Genomic DNA, 19,173 nt, shown 5'->3' with positions numbered 1-19,173 from the left:
TTTAGCTAGATGTTAGTCCTTTTTCCTTCAGGCCTAATACAGCCTCATTTTCAAGCTCTACTCTCCTGTTCTTTCTGTTTTTATTTTTTCCAATTGACTGTTGTTGTTATTCTCTCCCTTTCTTTGTCTCCCCTTCTTCTATAAGCTGATTGATAGAATTGAGGTATGCAGCTTGTTGCCTTTGAATAAGGGTAGGAACGGACAACTAGGTGACCTCAGACACTTCCTACCTGTGTGACCCTGAGCAAATCACTTAACTCTTTGTGCCTCAGTTTTCTCATCTGTAAAAATAAATTGAAGAAGGAAATGGCAAATCATTCTTTATCTCTGCAAAGAAAACCTCAAATGAGATCATGAAGAGTCATATAGGATTGAAAAAGGCTGAATAACAACAAGGAAGTACTCTGATATAGGTTAAATATGCTCATTTTTCTCATATTTTGTCCTGTTGTGCAAGAAAAATCAAATCAAAAGGGGAAAAATGTGAGAAAGGGAGAAAAAAAAAGGAAAAAGTGAAAATACTGTGCTGCAGTTCATATTCATTCTCCATAGTTCTGTCTGGGTACAAATTTTCTTCCCACTCTATTCGAATTGCCTTGAATCGCCACATTGTTGTTGAGAACAGTCAAGTCTATCACTGTTGATCATTATATAATCTTGCTGTTCACAATGTTCTCTTGGTTCTGCTCACTTCACTTAGCATCAGTTCATGTAAGTTTTTCCAGGTCTCTCTGAAATCATTCTGCTGATTATTTCTTAGTAATATTCTACTACATTCAAATACTACAACTTATTTAGCAATTCCCCAATTAATGGGCATCTACTCAATTTTCAATTCCTTGCTATTACAAAAAGAGTTACTACATTTTTGTACATGTAGGTCCTTTTCCCTTTTTTATGGTCTTTTTGAGATACAGAACCGTTAGTAACACACTGCTGGATCAAAGGGTATGCACAGTTTTATAACTCTTTGGACATAATTCCAAATTGCTTTCAAGTACACCAACAATGCATTAGTGTTCCAGTTTTCCCACATCCCCTCCAACGTCAATCACTATCTTTTCCTGTCATCTTAACCAATCTGAGAGATGTGAAGTGGTACCTCAGAGTTGTATTAATTTGCATTTCTCTAATCAGTTGTGATTTAAAGTATTTTTTAATGACTAGAAATGTGTAATATTTTTCCCCACTTTTTCTCTTCTAATTTTGGCTGCATTGGTTTTGTTTATGCAAAATGTAATCAGAATTATCCATTTTGCATTTCATATTGTTCTCTAGTTTTTCTTTGATCATAAATTCCTTCTCCATGGATCTAATGGATAAACTCACTTGCTTTCCTAATTTGCTTGTGGTGTCACCTTTTATGTCTAAATCATAAATCCATTTTGAGCTTATCTTGATGGTAGGGTATTGGAAATTGGTCGCTGCCTGCTTTTTGCTATATTATTTTCCAATTTTCCCAGCAATTTTTGTCACATGGTGAGTTCTTATCCCAAAGGCTGGAGTCTTTCGGTTTATCAAACACTAGATTACTTTAGTCATTGACTATTATATCTTGTGTCCCTGACCTATTTATTATGAAATTAATGGGTGTAGCTTGTTATAGTTTGTATTATTATAATGTATAATTATAATAATATAAAAATAATATAACAATATTAATTTAATATAATATCAACATATAATATAATTTGTAATCTGGGAATAGGTATTGCTAGGCCTTTTTTTCCCTATTTTTTCATTGATTCTTTTGATGTTCTTGACCCTTTGTTATTTTACATGAATTTATTTATTTAGCTCTATAAAGTTGTCCTTTGGTATTTTGAATGGTATGACACTGAATATATAAATTAATTTAGATATGTCATCTTAATTTTTGACTTGACCTCTCCATGAACAATTAATATTTTCCCATTTGTTTAGATATGTCTTTATTTGTGTGAAAAGTATTTTTTAATTGTATTCATATAGTTCTGTATGTGTCTTGGCATGAAGACTCTCAAGTATTTTACACAGTCCATAGTTTTTTTAAAAATAGAGTTTTTATCTCTTCCTTTTGGATTTTGTTAGTAATACATAGAATTGAAGGTATTTTACATATTACAATATTTATATCTTACAACTTTCTCAATGTTTTTAATTGTTTTAATAAGTTTTTTATTTGACTCTAGGGTTCCTTAAGTAAATTATTGTATCATCTGCAAAAAGTGATAGCTTTTTTTTCTATACTTAATTCTTTAATTTCCTTTCTTAACTAGCAATTGCTAACATTTCTAATATAATATTAACTAGTAATGGTGATAATAAATATCCTTTTTGGTCAAGATTTTCAAGGGAGTTCGTGAAAAAAAAAATCAAATGAAGGTAGCCTAGCTGTACCAGATCTAAAACTATATTATGAAGCAGCGGTCACCAAAAACATTTGGTATTGGCTAAGAAATAGACGAGTTGATCAGTGGAATAGGTTAGGATCACAGGACAAAATAGTCAATAACTATAGCAATCTAGTGTTTGACAAACCCAAAGATCCCAACTTTTGGGATAAGAATTCATTATTTGAGAAAAACTGCTTGGAAAACTGGAAATTAGTATGGCAGAAATTAGGCATGGACCCACACTTAACCCAAGATAAGATCAAAATGGGTCCATGATTTAGGCATAAAGAATGAGATTATAAATAAATTAGAGGAACATAGGATAGTTTACCTCTCAAATTTGTGGAGGAGGAAGGAATTTGTGACCAAAGAAGAACTTGAGATCATTATTGATCACAAAATAGAAAATTTTGATTATATCAAATTAAAAAGCCTTTGTACAAACAAAACTAATGCAAACAAGATTAGAAGGAAAGCAACAAACTGGGAAAACATTTTCACAGTTAAAGGTTCTGATAAAGGTCTCATTTCCAAAATATATAGAGAACTGACTCTAATTTATAAGAAATCAAGCCATTCTCCAATTGATAAATGATCAAAGGATATGAATAGATAATTTTCAGACAATGAAATTGAAACTATTTCCACTCATATGAAAGAGTGTTCCACATCACTATTGATCAGAGAAATGAAAATTAAGACAACTCTGTAATATCACTACACAACCTCTCAGATTGGCTAAGATGACAGGAAAAAATAATGATGAATGTTGGAGGGGATGCAGGAAAACTGGGACACTGATGCATTGTTGGTGGAGTTGTGACCAGATCCAACCATTCTGGAGAGCAATCTGGAATTATGCCCCAAAAGTTATCAAACTGTGCATACCCTTTGATCCAGCAGTGCTACTACTGGTCTTATATCCCAAAGAGATCTTAAAGAAGGGAAAGGGACCTGTAAGTGCCAAAATGTTTGTGTCAGCCCTTTTTTGTAGTGGCTAGAAACTGGAAAATGAATGGATTCCCATCAAATTGGAGAATGGTTGGGTAAATTGTGGTATATGAATGTTATGGAATATTATTGTTCTATAAAAAATGACCAGCAGGATGAATACAGAGAGGCTTGGAAAGCCTTACATGAACTAATGCTGAGTGAAATGAGCAGAACCAGGAGATCATTATATACTTCAACAATCATACTGTATGAGGATGTATTCTGATAGAAGTGGGTATCTTCAACAAAGAGAATATCTACTTCAGTTCCAATTGATCTGTGATAGACAGAATCAGCTACACCCAGAGAAGGAACACTGGGAAATGAGTGTGAACTGTGTACATTTTTTATTTTTCTTCCCAGGTTATTTTTACCTTCTGAATCCAATTCTTCTTGTGCAACAAGAGAACTGTTTGGTTCTACACACATATATTGTATCTAGGATATACTATAACCTGTTTAATATGTATAAGACTGCCTGCCATCTAGGGAAGGGAAAAGTTGGAACAGAAGTGAGTGCAAGGGATAATGTTGTAAAAAAAAATTACCCATGCATATGTTCAGTCAATAATAATGAAAAAATGTTTTTAAAAAATCCTTTTTTTCATTCTGTATTTTTTTGGAAAGGCATTCTATTTTAGAAGTTTTAGATAGATATTAACTATTTAAAAGAAAATTCTATTTATTTCTTTACTTTTCATTTTCTTTTCTTTTTAGGGGAATTAGTACTGCATTTTGTAATAGTTTTCTTAGTATTGAACTGGCTCTTCAATCCTGGCATAAATCTATTATATGTTCTTTGATATTTTGCTATTATCTCTTGGCTGGTATTTTTATTTAAAAGTTTTGCATTAATATTAGGAAAACGGGTTATAGTTTCCTTTCTCTATTTTGACTTCTTAGTTTAGGTATCAAAATCATGTTTATGTCACAGCAAAAATTTGGTAGAACTCCCTCTACTTGTTTTTCACAAAGTTTGTGTAGTTTTGGAATTTGTTGTTGTTGTTCACTCAAGTCTTGAGTCTCTACTCATTTGGGGTTTTCTTAGCAAAGATACTGGAGTAGTTTTGCCATTTCTGACCTGAGATAAACAGTTTTAAATGACCTAATCCAATGTCGTATAACTAGTAAGTATCTGAGATCAGTCTGAAGATGCGTTTTTGTGGTTCCCAGTCTCTTGTTCTATCACCTAGCTGTCCCATTATTGCAATTAATTATTATCTAAATATTTGGTCACATTTACTTGTAAATTCATCTCATCTGGTCCTGGGTTCCCCTCCTCCCCCTTTTGGGACTTCATTTGTAGTTTATTTAATATCTTTTTTTCTAAGACAGTTATTTAAGTATTTTACTTCTTGTTCTGTTAATCTGAATAATTCCTCTTTTTGAAGAGATTCATCCATTTCTTTAAATTACCAGTTTTATTAGTATATGGTGGGCAAAATAATTGCCCTGAGAGTATTTAAATGTAATTGTATGGTAGTGATCTTTTTGGATACTTAGACTTAACTAGTGTGAAAGCAGGTTGGATGATCAGAAGAAGTCTCATTTATCTTGATTTGGGTGTGAAGTTTCAAGGCTAACATGGGAGTTTTGTTGTCTGTAGACCCACATGTTATGGCACTACATTAGTAAATTATACTAAAAAAAAATCCATCTAAAAAATTGTTTTTCTCTGTTTCTAATGTATCATTGTAGCTCTTTATGATCAAGTGGTTGTTTTTTGTTATTTGTTTGTTTGCTCACTTTTCCAAACTACTTCTTGGTTTTGGACTTTAGGTTAATGTTGAGTTCTGCATATTTCGTGGGAAGGGGGGGAGTGGAGGATGGGAGTAGTTTGGTTTTATCCTGCTGTTTTCATAACTCAATTTGGGGACATAGAAGCTTTCCATGCTCCCAAAAAGATAGGATCTGGTAGAAGAGGGTGGGAGTCTTTGCAAGTTTGTTACCTAGGTTTGGGTCCTGGTTTGTTCACAGGGTTTCAGTGGCCTTTTGCAGGAATTAGTCACTAGCCAGGTGTGAAGTTCTGTAAATTCCAATGATTCGCTGTTGACTCCTTTTGAGTCTGCAAGACTCCTGGTTTTTTTTTTGTTTTTGTTTTTGGTTTTTTTGGTTTTTTTTTTTGGTTTTTTGTTTTTTTTTTTCTTACTACTGGCATCTGTGCTGGACTAAAGTTCTAAACCACTTTCCCACTGCCTTCTTGCCTGGATTCAAAATCACAGCTATATTTTAGAATTTAGATGGCTTTAATTCAGAATTTGTTCCTTGCTTGGTACAAAGCCAGGACCTTGCTTGTGCTTGCTCTTTTCTATCGTGGACCTGTGGAATTAGGTAATGAATGAGTGCTAGCTACCAGATGACACCCATTCCTGCACCTGGTATTAGTCCAGGCATACTGTGAGAACTCTTTCTACCTCTCTGCTTTCTGTACTGGTATTTTTCCCCCTATCCTTGGGCATTGCAATGCTCCCCTTTCCTATTGTTGTTAACTCTAGGAGCCTCCCCTAGTCCCAGTGTCTGCTTTTTTTTTTTTTTTTTTTTAAACTGTTTTCTCTTTAAGCTGCCATAGGCTGGGAAAATGATTTTTTTCTTGGCTTTTCTGATCACAGTTCAGTCTTTTCATGGAGGAAGTGTGCTGGATAAGTTAGGCAAAAATGCTTTTTCTTGCTTGATTCTGCCTCCTCCTTTAAATTATAGGTAGGGGAGTAAGTGCTTATAAAATGTTTTCTGATTATTAACTATTGTTGGAAGATACTGATTCCAAACTTAATTTCTGACCCAAAGCTTTCTTGTTTTCATAGTAATTCTTGTCATATATGGAGTTCTCGTCTATATCATTTATTTTTTGATTCATTGAACACTGAGTAATTTGTTATTTCTTATTCTTTGTCTAGTTCTATTAATCTGCTTTTAAATTTTTAGCTGATACCATGCAATTAGTGCTCTATGATATACTATTGAATCTTAAAAGTACCATTCACCTTTTAACCTTATATTTTTCATTATTTTCCTGATATTCTATGAATTATTTTTGTTAAAATTTTGTCTGGCTTTATGAAATAGACTTTTGTTTGTATAATACTAAATCTATAATTTCTCTTTGGTAGTATTATCATTTTTATTTTATTCCTCAGTTATCACTGAATAAGTAACTTCTCAGTTTTTAAATGGTTTCATTGTGTATTTTTAAAGGAACATTTTGTAACTGAATCTAGCTACATCTATTTAGTGTTTCTTTCTTTAGGTTCTTTTCTTTAGGCTCTCCAGTTGTTCTCCCTAAGGTTCTTAACTTGGGCTCTGTAAACTTGTTTTTGAAAATATTTTGATAAATTTACCTGACTATGAAACCTATATATCTTTGTGCCTTTAAAAACATTATTCTATGAAGTAGTCCTACCAAATTCCTTTTATGACACAGACAGGGTACTGATACCTAAACTAGGTAGGTTGAAAACAGAGAAACTTATAGATCAATCTCCCTAATGAATATTGATGCTAAAATCTTAAATAAAATATTAGCAAAAATACTACAGAAAATCATCCCCAGGATAATACACTATGACCAAATAGGATTTATACCAGGAATGCAGGGCTGGTTCAGTATTAGGAAAACTATTAGCATAATTGACCATATCAGTAACCAAATTCACAAAAACCATATGATCATCTCAATAGATGCAAAAAAAAGCGAGAGAGAGAACTGACTAATTTATAAGAAATCAAGTCATTCTCCAATTGATAAATGGTCAAAGGATATGAACAGATAATTTTCAGATGATGAAATTGAAACTAGCATATGAAAGAGTGTTCCACATCACTATTGATCAGAGAAATGCAAATTAAGATAACTCTGAGATATCACTACACACCTCTCAGATTGGTTAAGATGACAGGAAAAAATAATGATGAATGTTGAAGGGGATGTGGGGACACTCATTGTTGGTTGAGTTGTGAATGAATCCAACCATTCTGGAGAGCAATCTGGAATTATGCCCCAAAAGTTATCAAACTGTGCATACCCTTTGATCCAGCAGTGCTACTGCTGGGCTTATACCCCTAAGAAATACTAAAGAAGGGAAAGGGACCTATATGTGCCAAAATGTTTGTGGCAGCCCTGTTTGTAGTGGCTAGAAGCTGGAAAATGAATGGCTGTCCATCAATTGGAGAATGGTTGGGTAAATTGTGGTATATGAATGTTATGGAATATTATTGTTCTGTAAGAAATGACCAGCAGGATGAATACAGAGAGGTTTGGAGAGAATTACATGAACTGATGCTAAGTGAAATGAGCAGAACCAGGAGATCATTATATACTTCAACAACAATAGTATATGAGGATGTATTCTGATGGAAGTGGATTTCTTCCACAAAGAGAAGATCTAACTCAGTTTCAGTTGATTAGTGATGGACAGAAGCAGCTACACCCAAAAAAAGAACACTGGGAAATGAATGTGAAATGTTCGCATTTTTGTTTTTCTTCCCTGGTTATTTTTACCTTCTGAATCCAATTCTTCCTGTGCAACAAGAGAACTGTTGGGTTCTGCACACATATATTATATCTAGGATATACTATGACATATTTAACATGTATAGGACTGCTTGCCATCTGGGGGAGGGGGTGGAGGGAGGGAAGGAAAAAGTCGGAATAGAAGTGAGTGCAAGGGATAATGTTGTAAAGAAATTTTTTTCAAAATAAAATCAAAACAAAACATTATTCTAATATTTTTCCACAAGAGGAAAGTTAAGGTATCTTTATTTTGTATGTTTTGTGGGTTTTTGAATGAGAATTTGAATTTCCATTTATTCCCTCCTGGATTTTATTATTGCTATACCAAAATTTCTTTATTATGACTTTGCCTGAATTAGAAAAAGAGTGGATGCCCATCAATTGGAGGAATGACTGAATAAGTTATGGCCTATGAAAGTAATAGAATATTATTGTTCTGTAAGAAAGAATGAACAAACTGGTTTCAGAAAAGCCTGGAAATAGTTGCATGAACTGATGCTAAGTGAAGCGAACAGAATTTAAAAAACATTGTACACAGCAATACTAAGATTGATAAGATAGTATCAACTATGATAGGACTTAGTTCTTCTCAGAAATTCAGTGATCCAAGGCACTCCAGTAAATTTTGGATGGAAAATTCCATCATCCAGAGACAGAAATTTAGAGAGAGAATGCAGATTGAAGCATACTATTTTCGTCTTTTTTTTCTTTCTCATGTTTTGATTCCTTTTGTTCTGATTTTCTCTCCCCACATGACTCCTAAGGATATATATATAGAATATAGGATGGATATATATATATATATATATATATATATATATATATATATATATATATACACACACACACACACACACACACACACACACACACATATATATATATAGAATGTATATGTCACGTACAAACCCCAAAAAAGTGAAAATGAAAAAAAAAATTTAATGACTGCCTTCCATTGATTCTTTGTGAGATGATGTCATCAAACATCTCCCTTCATAAGATTTTTATAAATGGGTGTATATTGGTATCCATTTCTTGATTTTACAAGGGAGTCCAATGTTCAGTGAGATGTTTTGTGGACATTTTTGGTCTTTTGGGACAATTTGTCTTAGTTAACTAACTTCAAGGTATGATTCTAGGCATTATCAATGTTTTTTCTCTTTATCTTCCACTTGCAATTTTTAGTTCTAGGTTAAATTGTTTCAATTGTATACCACATCTTTTTAAACATTTTGTGCGTACATTTCTTTGTACATTTTAACACTTAGGAGTTGATGGTTAGGAGTTATGATTTCCTGACTCGGGCATCAATAACAAGTCTTTCCTATCTTAAATATAAACTATTTCAGTCTTTATGATATTTAATTATTTCCTAGAGAAATTGTTCTTGATAGTAGAGATAAGAGGCATCTGAGTAATCTGTAAGACCATGGCCATTCTCCTTTATGAACTATACTCTCTCATTTTCTCCCATCCTCATTTTTGTTTTGAAGTTTCCAAGTAGTAGAATTTGCATTGGCTGAATTTGGTAAGTCTCATGAGAATTTCTCTAATTGTGGCATACAAGCTACAATTATATTTAAGATTCTAATTTCTTTGGTCAGTAGTGCAACATGCAATGTCTAAATATATTTAGAATTCCACTGATCATATTAAGAAGCAGCTAGGTGGCATGGTGATTAGAATGGCAGACCTAGAATCAAGAAAACTCATTTTCTTGAGTTCATATCTGACCTCAGACACTTACTAGCACTGTGATCTTAGGCAAGTCACTTAATCCTGTTTGCCCCAGTTTCCTCATATGTCATATGATCTGGAGAAGGAAATGGCAAACCACTCTAGAATCCCTTTCAAATGATATCACTGAAGAATTGGACAAAAGTCATCATAAAGTTTATTGGTGGTTTAAAATTTTAATATTTTTTAAAAACCCTGTTATCATTACCATAGAAGTAGAAAAGGGTCTTAAATACTAAAAAACCATTTATAGTTTTCATTTCTTGGGTTGGTTACCTTAACCAAAGAAATTTATCACTAGGCTAGACTGCTAGTAATTTGCCTCTTTGTAGTTAACTTTTATAGATCAGTCCTTGGAATATAGACTTACTAATCTGTTACAGATTTATTTTTTACATTATACCTGAAGTCTTTCCAGCATTGTTGAATGTGCAGAGGATTTACAGTCCCACTGATAGCCTTCCATAACTATCCCTAGGATTATCTTCATACCATGATGAGAGAAGCATTAGAGTAGGGCTTTTTGGGAAAATGACAAGTTGAGAATATTCTTTCTACTGGTAACCCTTGCCAGTATCAGGATAAAGTGGGAAAGGATCTGGCATTTTGTATGTACACTTCTTCCTCCTCCTCACCATCTCTCCATGAATTTATGAGAAGATGAACTTATGGGAAGATTGGACAAGAGTAGCACAGAATGACATGATTGGGTTGTGCTCTGTATTGTTCGAATACATCTGAAAAATATTTTGTCATCCCAGTGAAATGGGAAGTTGTTTGCTTGTAACTTTAACTTTGAGGGTTTTGGAAGTGGTTTGAACAGTTGTTGTAGATGGTATGTTTGCTGTTTCCTTTGTGATACTGCTCTCTCCTGGTTTTCCTTTCTGTCTTATAATTTCTTAGGTTCTTTTGTTGATTTATCTTCTATTTCCTGTATGTATGTAAGGCCATATGACCAAATACCAGTGATGAACAAAGAAATCCAAGGACCATGGAAACGGTGGTGCCCTAGAATAATGGCCTTTCTTCTAGTCTTCCTTAAGCAAATAATTCTCGAGGAAAAGGGTCCTTGTCATACCTACCTCTTTTATGTTTCACATTTTAGTGTTTTTCTTCAGATTTGCTACCCTTAGTTTCTTAAAAATTAACTTGTTAAACTTTTGTTTTTTATTGTTTGATTAAGACTATATTTGTCAGAATAGCTTCAGGTTTTGTGTAACAACAGTAATTGTGTTGCCAAGGAGTTTATGTTTTATCTTGGAGACAGTCAGGAGATGTTAAAATTTCTTGAATCATGAATGAGGATAAAAGTATTTAGAAGATAGATTGGAGAAGGGAGATTGGTAGGAGAGAGACCTGCTAGCATATTATTAAATCCAAATGAGAAATGATAAGGGCCTGAAGTATAGTGGTAGCCTGTGAGTGAAGGAATAGATGAAAGATTCTGTGGAAATAAAATCTTCAAAACTTGACAACTGACCTGAATGGGGATATGGATGAGTAAAGAAAGACTTGAGCATGACTCATAGTAGAGCTGAGTGATGTAGCAGAGTGTGAGGGCTGATGTCCTCAAGAAATAAGGGAGTTTGGATAAGGGAGGGATTGAGGTGGCATTGTCCAGTATTTGGATTGGAGCACAGGAGAGCAATTAATTCTGGATTGTAAAGATTTTTGGTGTCATTTGCCTAGAAGTGATTATTGCTCTTAGGAAGTATAAAGAAGAGGGCCAATGGCAGAGTCTTGAGGGAATACTCTAGGTCTTAAGTGACGAGTCAGAATCAAAACGTTTGAAAGGAACTACGGTCAGAAAAAATGTGTTCATAGTTTTATTGTGTTCCAGTTTAATATTTTTCTTTCTATTTAATATATCATTAAGTCACAGTTTCTTGTAAATTGCTCCATAGTCGAACACTGCAGAGAAAAAACATAGGAAGAGTAGTGGATTTAGATTTAAAAGATCTGATAACTGTTTAACTATGGGTCTGTTACAGACTTTAATTTCTAAGCCTTAGTATTCTCATTTGTAAAATGAGAATCATTTTACTGTCAAATTCCCATAATTGTTATGAAGAGATTGAATTTGTAAGGTGTAAGGTGGCATATAATTTATAGTTCTACAATAACTTAGTAAATATAGGATAGCAAACTTTTATGTTACTTGAAGAAAATTCTCCAACTGGGATTCTATGGTATTTGAAGTTGGGGGAGGGGAGTAGGGAGAGAGAGAAGATAAGAAGAATTCTTTTGAAACATCTTAATTATAGTTTAACTTCCCTGAATCAAAATTTAGTTAAGACTACCTGTTTGTGAGCAGTAATGAAATATCAGTAAAAATGGTGGAGAATATTACCAAATTAATATTAATTCTTTTCTTATGCAGAATCTCCAGTATGAGGCGAGGTGGATGGAGGAAACGAACTGAAAATGATGGCTGGAGGAAATGGGTGTGTTTAAGTACAATTTATTTTGTAACTTTTTCAACAATCTCAACAATTGTTCTGAGTTTCTAAGAATTTTGTTCTTAACAGAGGATAATTCTTTGAGAGATCTAAAGTTAAAGACTTGGTTACCTTTTGAAATGCTACTATGCTTTTTCAGAAAAGAGTTGGGAAATGATGAAGTGATATAATTCTTATAAAGCTGTTCTGAGTATAGAACATATAAGTTCATCACAAATCATACATTGTATTCTTGTAAAGTGTTTTGTAAAACTTTGCAACACTGCATTAACATTAACTCTTATTAAGTTGTTTTAAAAATCAGTGATAGTACCTCAATCACTGCATCTGCCAATTATATAATATATTGCTGATGTTTTTGACCAGGTGACTTGAACTCTTCAATGTGATTTATTAACTCTTTAATTGTTTTAGTTATCAACTCTCTATAAACCCTATTTAATCACTTCTTTTTATTCTAAAATTAAGTCTTTTTTTCCTATTGAGAATTGTTTCTCTTATTGATCATTGTATTTTTAAAATGTCATTCTTGAAAGTTTTCTTTCAGCTCTGTGCTGACTTCCCCACTTTCCCTGTAGAATTTTAGTCAGTGTGAATCTGCCTATCCTTTTTCTGAACCCTTTGAAATCTACTCTTCCAAAATTTAGGATGTGTGTTATATTGTTTCTAGTTTTCCCTGAGAAAATTATCCATGAGCTTTACCTTTTTTCACAGATTCTAAGATGAAGTGGTCAGTTCTCTATCAAGGTTTGTTATCATTTCCACAAAAGGAACACATTTTTTGATAGTTTGAGAATATCAATTCCTTTTTGATTCCTGCACCTTTTAAAGATCAAATAATCATTAATGAAAGTCGATTATTTCCTCTGCTTTTAGTAGAGCACTCTTAACAGATGTCTCCATGTTTGAACTCAACCATAACTTGATGGTTAGATGGTTAGATGGTTAGATGCCACATGTCTCATCATCTATTATCACATTCTGTATAGGTGATATGTATTTAGTGCAGGTGAAATATATATTTCTGTTCACAGTGAAATTTCTTTCTAGATCTTTCTTCCCTTCATTCTTGAATTTCCTTACCATATTACATTCTTAGCATGCCTGCAATTTAATTTCTTATCTCTACCTTCAGAATGTTTGACTTTTTCTTTTCAGGCTTAACTTAGGTTATAACTTCTCCTTGATGAGGTTTTTTTTTTTTAATCTTTCCATCTAGTGTTCTTTTCCTTAGGTATCTTGTATTATTATTTGTGAAGAAGAAATGTACATTCTTACCCCTTAGAATATAGATTCCTTGAAGTTGGACTCAGGCACTGCTTTTCTTTTGTCTCTCTATTTCCAATATTTTTTTATAGTGTCTATAATAATCAGAATTCAACAGTTTTTTGTGAAGTAGAAGGAAAAACCTTTAAATTTCCAAATAGTTTAAAGTCTGGTACTAAATCAAATGCTGGCTTTTTTTTTTTTTAATTAATGTGTATGCACACATATGTACATATATGTGTAGACATATATAGGCTATATGTGAAATATATTTATAACATACATATTTTTGCAAACTGAGATGGACTTTTTATACTTATTTTACTCCTTCCCCAAACAAGAATAGTTTTTTCCAAAGTAGTCTCTCAAAAATAATTGATATATTTTATGAAATCTGTAAATGTATTAAAAAGTAAAATAAAATAATTTTTGAAAAACAGATCTTTTGTTTATTAGGAAAGTTTGTTTTGTCAGGCATTACAGTGGCAAATCTATTTTTAAAGAAAAGTTATGTTGATACCATTTGTTTTTATATATGGTTTGTATTCCTTTTTTTGAAACTGGATTGTTTTTAATATGCTTGGGTCACAAAGAAAAAAAATTTCCTTTTTTACATTTTTTTTTTTTTAAAGAGAAAGCAAGAAAATAAAATCCAGCAAATTTGTAACTAATTATTGAAATATCTTCTTTCCAATTCTAGGGTGGGTACATGGCTGCAAAGGTCCAGAAATTAGAAGAGCAGTTCCGATCAGATGCAGGTTTGCAGAAGGATGGAACATCTACGATTTTTAGTGGAGTTGCTATCTATGTCAATGGCTACACAGGTTGTGTATTTTTTTTTAATAGCTAACCTATAATAGTGTAGCTGGGGTACATTGGGTAAAATGGAAGGTTTTGAAGTTCATCTTTAAAGAATTTCATCTTTATTTTTAATTTAGTGAAAAATGTACAATTTTCGATTTTGGGGGGTTTGCATTAATTTTAAGACCAAATTCTGCATATTCTCTGGTTTTAGTTGAAAGTTTGAAATAAGATATGCTTCTTGAGAATTTTTTATTTTGCCTGTTTGACAAAAGTTGATTAAAATTAAGGTTTGTAATGAAGCAAATATGATTCATTATTTGCTGATTTTAACTTAATCCACGAATGTTATTTTCAAATTATATTGTTCATTCTGATACTTTCATTTTAATAAGTGAAAGATCATCTATTTTATTTGAAGTTAATTTCTCATTTTTTTCATTTGAAAAAAAGAATTGTATATATTTCCAATTCTACATTTTTGATTATTTTACACTAGTTTTTGTGTATGTGTGGGACTTTAGGTCCATTTCCTCATTTTGTAGAATAGAGGCATTCTTACCATTTTTTAGCTTTCTAGTGTTACATAAAACAAGGAATATTCTAGATTAGGGCATCTGAATTTTTTTTCCACTCGTGACTTCTTTTCACCCATGAAATTTTAAATGACCTTGGGCATGTAGTTTTTTTTTTTTTTTTAATAGCTTTTTATTTACAAGTTATATATGCATGGGTAATTTTACAGCACTGACAATTGCCAAATCTTTTGTTCCAATTTTTCCCCTCATTCCCCCACCCCCTCCCCTAGATGGCAGGATGACCAATACATGTTAAATATATTAAAGCATAAATTAAATACAAAATAAGTATACATGACCAAACTGTTATTTTGCTGTACAAAAAGAATCGGATTCTGAAATATTATACAATTAGCCTGTGAAGGAAATCAAAAATGCAGGCGGGCAAAAATATAGGGATTGGGAATTCAATGTATTGGTTCTTAGTCATCTCCCAGAGTTCTTTCACTGGGTGTAGCTTCAGTTCATTATTGTTACATTGGAACTGATTTGGTTCATCTCATTGCTGAAGATGGCCAGGTCCATCAGAATTGATCATCATATAGTATTGTTGTTGAAGTATATAATGATCTCCTGGCCCTTGGGCATATAGTTTTATAAAATAGGTATACAAATCAAACATTTGTTGATAATAAATCATAATTTTCCAACCCCTGCATTCAATTATGTGACCCCATATGGGACTGTGAACCACAGTTTAAAAAACTTTGCTTTATAGAACAAAGGAGTTGAATTAGATGATATAAAATAAGTCTTGGTGATTAGCTTTTGTGTAATGAATTAGCAAATGAAAATTAAGTGCTTTGAATCTAGTTAAAGGGAGATCAGATTTTGATCATATAAAATTAAGAAGTTTTTGCACAGACAAAACCACTGCATCCAAAATTATAAGGAAATAAGAAAACAAGGAGGGAATTTTTGCAACAAATATATCTAATAAAGACCTCCTTTCTCATATATGTAGAGAACTAAGTCAAATTTTCAAAATACAGTCATTCCCCAATTCATAAGTGGTCAAAGCATATGAACAGACAGCTTTCAGATAAAGAAATCAAAGCTACCTATAGTCATTTGAAAAAATGCTCTAAGTAATCATTATTGGTCAGAGAAATGCAAATTAAAACAACTCTGAGGTACCACTTCATTTATTTAAAAAAAAAAAAGGAAAATGTTGGAATGTTAGAAGACATGTGGAAAAACTGGGATATAATGCCCTATTTAGGTGGATCCAAGCATTCTGGAGAGCAGTTTGGAAAACTGTGCATACCATTTGATCCAGCAGTACCACTTCTAGTAGGTAGGTCTATTTCCCAAAAACATCAAAAAAAAAAAGGGGGGGGGGGGGAAACAGCCCATATGTACAAAATATTTGTAGCAGCTCTTTTTGTGGTAGTTAAGAGTTGAAAATCAGTGATATCCATTAATTGGGAATTATTAAACAAGCTATATATATGGTTGTAATGGAATATTATTTTGCTGTAATGGCACGACGTGTTCAAAAAAATCTAGTAAGATACAGAATGAAGTGAGCAGAACCCGAGAGAACATTGTATACAATGACAGCAATATTGTTTAATGAAGAACTGAATGACTTGACTGTTCTCAGCAATACAATGATCCAAAACAATCCCATATGACTAATGATGAAGCATATTACACCCCTTCAGAGAAAAGAACTGCTAATGATTGAATAAAGCATTCTGTTTCTCACTTATATAATTTTTTTCTCTTATTCATATCTTCTTGTACATAATAACTAATATGAAAATGTTCTGCATAATTGCATATGTATAGTATATATCTAATTGCTTACCATCTCAGGGAAGGGAGAGGAAAGAGAAGAAGAGAGGAAAGAATTTGGAACTCAAAACTTTAAATAAAAATGTTTTTAAAAGTTGAAGGGGAAAAAGGCCAGAACCATTAGGTATTTTCAGTCCTTAATCATTTAATGGAAGATAGGACATATGGAGATGGAGTTATCTCACCTAGTTCAACATGGAAGTACTGATGCCACTCGTGGACCAGATCCTACAGTGACATGGCACTGAAGCTTTGGCCTACTCTACTTCTAATTGGGCCAATTCATCCCTTCTTGTACAGCCTGGTACTTTCTTTCCCTCACCCATTTCAGGGATTTTACCATGTTAGTGCTGAATTTGAAATACCCATTCAGGTTTTTATCTTTATGCTGCCACATCAGCATCTTTGGGTGCTTTGTTTATTCATTTATATATTTTTATTAAGCATTGAACTTAGTTCACTTGTTGAGTCACATATGGGAGCCCTCCTTTGGAAACAAACACAGAAGCAGTTTGGGAGCTGTTCTCTTGACTAAGTTAAAGTCATACTAGACAGGTCTGATTGTACTAATTCTCATTGTTGCTTATTGCATATAGTGCTCCAGCAAGCTCTGCTTAGGGAGGGATTATTCTGTGCTAATGGCAACACATGCATCTTTCTGCTTCTGCATTATTCAGAGAGGGATTTACGTATTGTTTGCAAGCATTTGTACCTGCACAGGAGACTGTTAAGAGAATCTGTCAGGTTGGTGGATCTTGCTAGGAAAAGGTTTTAATTGTTATAATATGTTCTAATCCAGTTGTCCTTTCTTCTGTTGACTCTTTTTCTGTGATCTTTTTTCAGACAACAAAATAGTTGTAAAGGTCATTATGGTGTGCCTTTTCTTTCCTTGAAGAAAAGGCAGGAGAGGTTCTGTTGAAGAGATGTATTCTTTATTCCCAGAAGAAGGTCTTTGAAATCTCCATTCTTAGGCCAAAAGCATATTAATAAATTGTTTTGTGCTCCTAGCCACTTCAAGTCACCCTCAGGTCTCTTAGTACTTGAGTTTCTGTTCTTTTGTTACATTATAAGGGAGAGGGATCTTGGTCTTAGACTTGGACTGGGGAGACATTAGTCTTCCATTGAACTTGTAAAGGAAGAAGACAGAACCCATATGATTAATAAGGAGTTGCTATCTAAAATTCAGAAGTAGACATAAGAAAATGCCTCACTGTTCTCCATTAGTTTGGGTTATCTTGTCTAGCTGATCTCTAACTTACCAGTTCTAAAGGTCTAAGTCAACTTACAATGAGACCTTTGTCTCTCTGCCCTTTTGATGCTCTCTATCCCTTTTGAGGATACCACCATCCTTTTAGTTACTGCAAATTTTATATCTTAGTCATTTGAAATTCTTAACTCTTTTGTTTCCTACCTCCCATGAGTCAGTTATAAGTTGTAGATTTTATTTTTTTAATTCATCAAAGAGCCCTCCACCATTCAAACCTACCTCAATGAGAGATCACCTATTTCTTATAAGTAAGAACCTAGTTTAGGGTGATTCTGGTGTGAGCAAAGGCATCGAATGACAAAAGGTCTTCTTGCTCTTGTCTGGATTGTTGCACTTGATAGTCAAACCAAACTGGCCTGCATATTTGTTACCTTTATACATTTCATCTCTCAGCTCCATGTCTTTGCTTAGGTTGCCCCTTACTCTTGGAATGATCCCTAGATTATAATCCTTCCCTATGCGGCTTTTCTGATTATTGTCCTCCTCCATCACTACTCCCTTGCCTCTAGTTGCTTTGTTCGTATTATATATGTATACTCTATTTACTTTTATGTATGTGTTGTATCATTTAATAAAATGTAAGCATGAGGGCAGGATGAAGTAAACTCACTGTCACTAAATTATCAGATCACACGAAATAATAGTTTTCCAAGGACTTGTCTGGTTTATGAAAGGGGGATATTTGTTTTTAAAAGAATGGAGAGAAGTAGGTTTTTGCCAGGTTTTGAAGGCTTTGCATATAAGGCCAAGGGATTTTTTTTTACGTGATTCATTGGACAGTTTGGAACAGAAATTTTGAGTAGAAGAAATGATATAATCTCATATATATTCATCATGTTGTATGTATGTATAGTGCTTAAAAACTTTCAAAGTTATTTCTCTAAAATAAACTTGAGAGATAAGTAATTTAAAATGTTGATTTTACAGATGAGGAAACTCAGTCTGAAATGTTGCATAATTAGCTCACAGTGCTGCAGCTAATAATCATTGGAGCCCAGATTTAAACTCTGTCTCCAAGTCTAACAAAGCCTTTCAGTTCCTATCATTGCCTCAAATGATAAAATAAAAATATCGTCTTAGGAATTTTATAGCGGCAACAATAAGGATGATGGAAGTACCAAATGAATTTCTTTTTATTTGTATAGTTTGATAAGAAAAATATGTATAACCAAAAATTAGATCATAGAATGTATAAAACACAACTAGAAGATCATGTCACAATAATTGGCTTTAGTTTTAGCTCTTTTATTAAAATTAACCTTGTAATTGACTTTGGGCTAAGTCACTTTGCCTCAGTTGAACCTCCTATTTCTCACTGTCAAGTGAGAGTTAGAATAAGATGATCTCTGAAGATCTTTTCATCTATGGATAGTAACTGTTGTGAGTTTAA

The 19,173-nt window shown here is 33.1% G+C and overlaps 1 protein-coding gene across 4 annotated transcripts in view; it reads left to right on the top strand.

Annotated features, from left to right (window-relative positions):
- REV1 (REV1 DNA directed polymerase) overlaps positions 1-19,173 on the top strand; it is a 101,081-nt gene that overhangs the window by 33,081 nt on the left and 48,827 nt on the right. For all 4 annotated transcript variants that reach the window (XM_031959138.1, XM_031959139.1, XM_031959136.1 and 1 more), the window contains 2 exons: positions 11,993-12,056; positions 14,038-14,161. In XM_031959138.1, coding sequence (XP_031814998.1) covers positions 12,003-12,056; positions 14,038-14,161 — 178 coding nt within the window. In that variant the 5' untranslated portion in view covers positions 11,993-12,002. The remainder of the gene's footprint in view (positions 1-11,992; positions 12,057-14,037; positions 14,162-19,173) is intronic.

The sequence above is a fragment of the Sarcophilus harrisii genome, chromosome 3, assembly GCF_902635505.1.
Source record: "Sarcophilus harrisii chromosome 3, mSarHar1.11, whole genome shotgun sequence".
Taxonomy (NCBI): Eukaryota; Metazoa; Chordata; class Mammalia; order Dasyuromorphia; family Dasyuridae; genus Sarcophilus; species Sarcophilus harrisii.
This window is presented reverse-complemented; position numbering and strand designations above follow the sequence as displayed.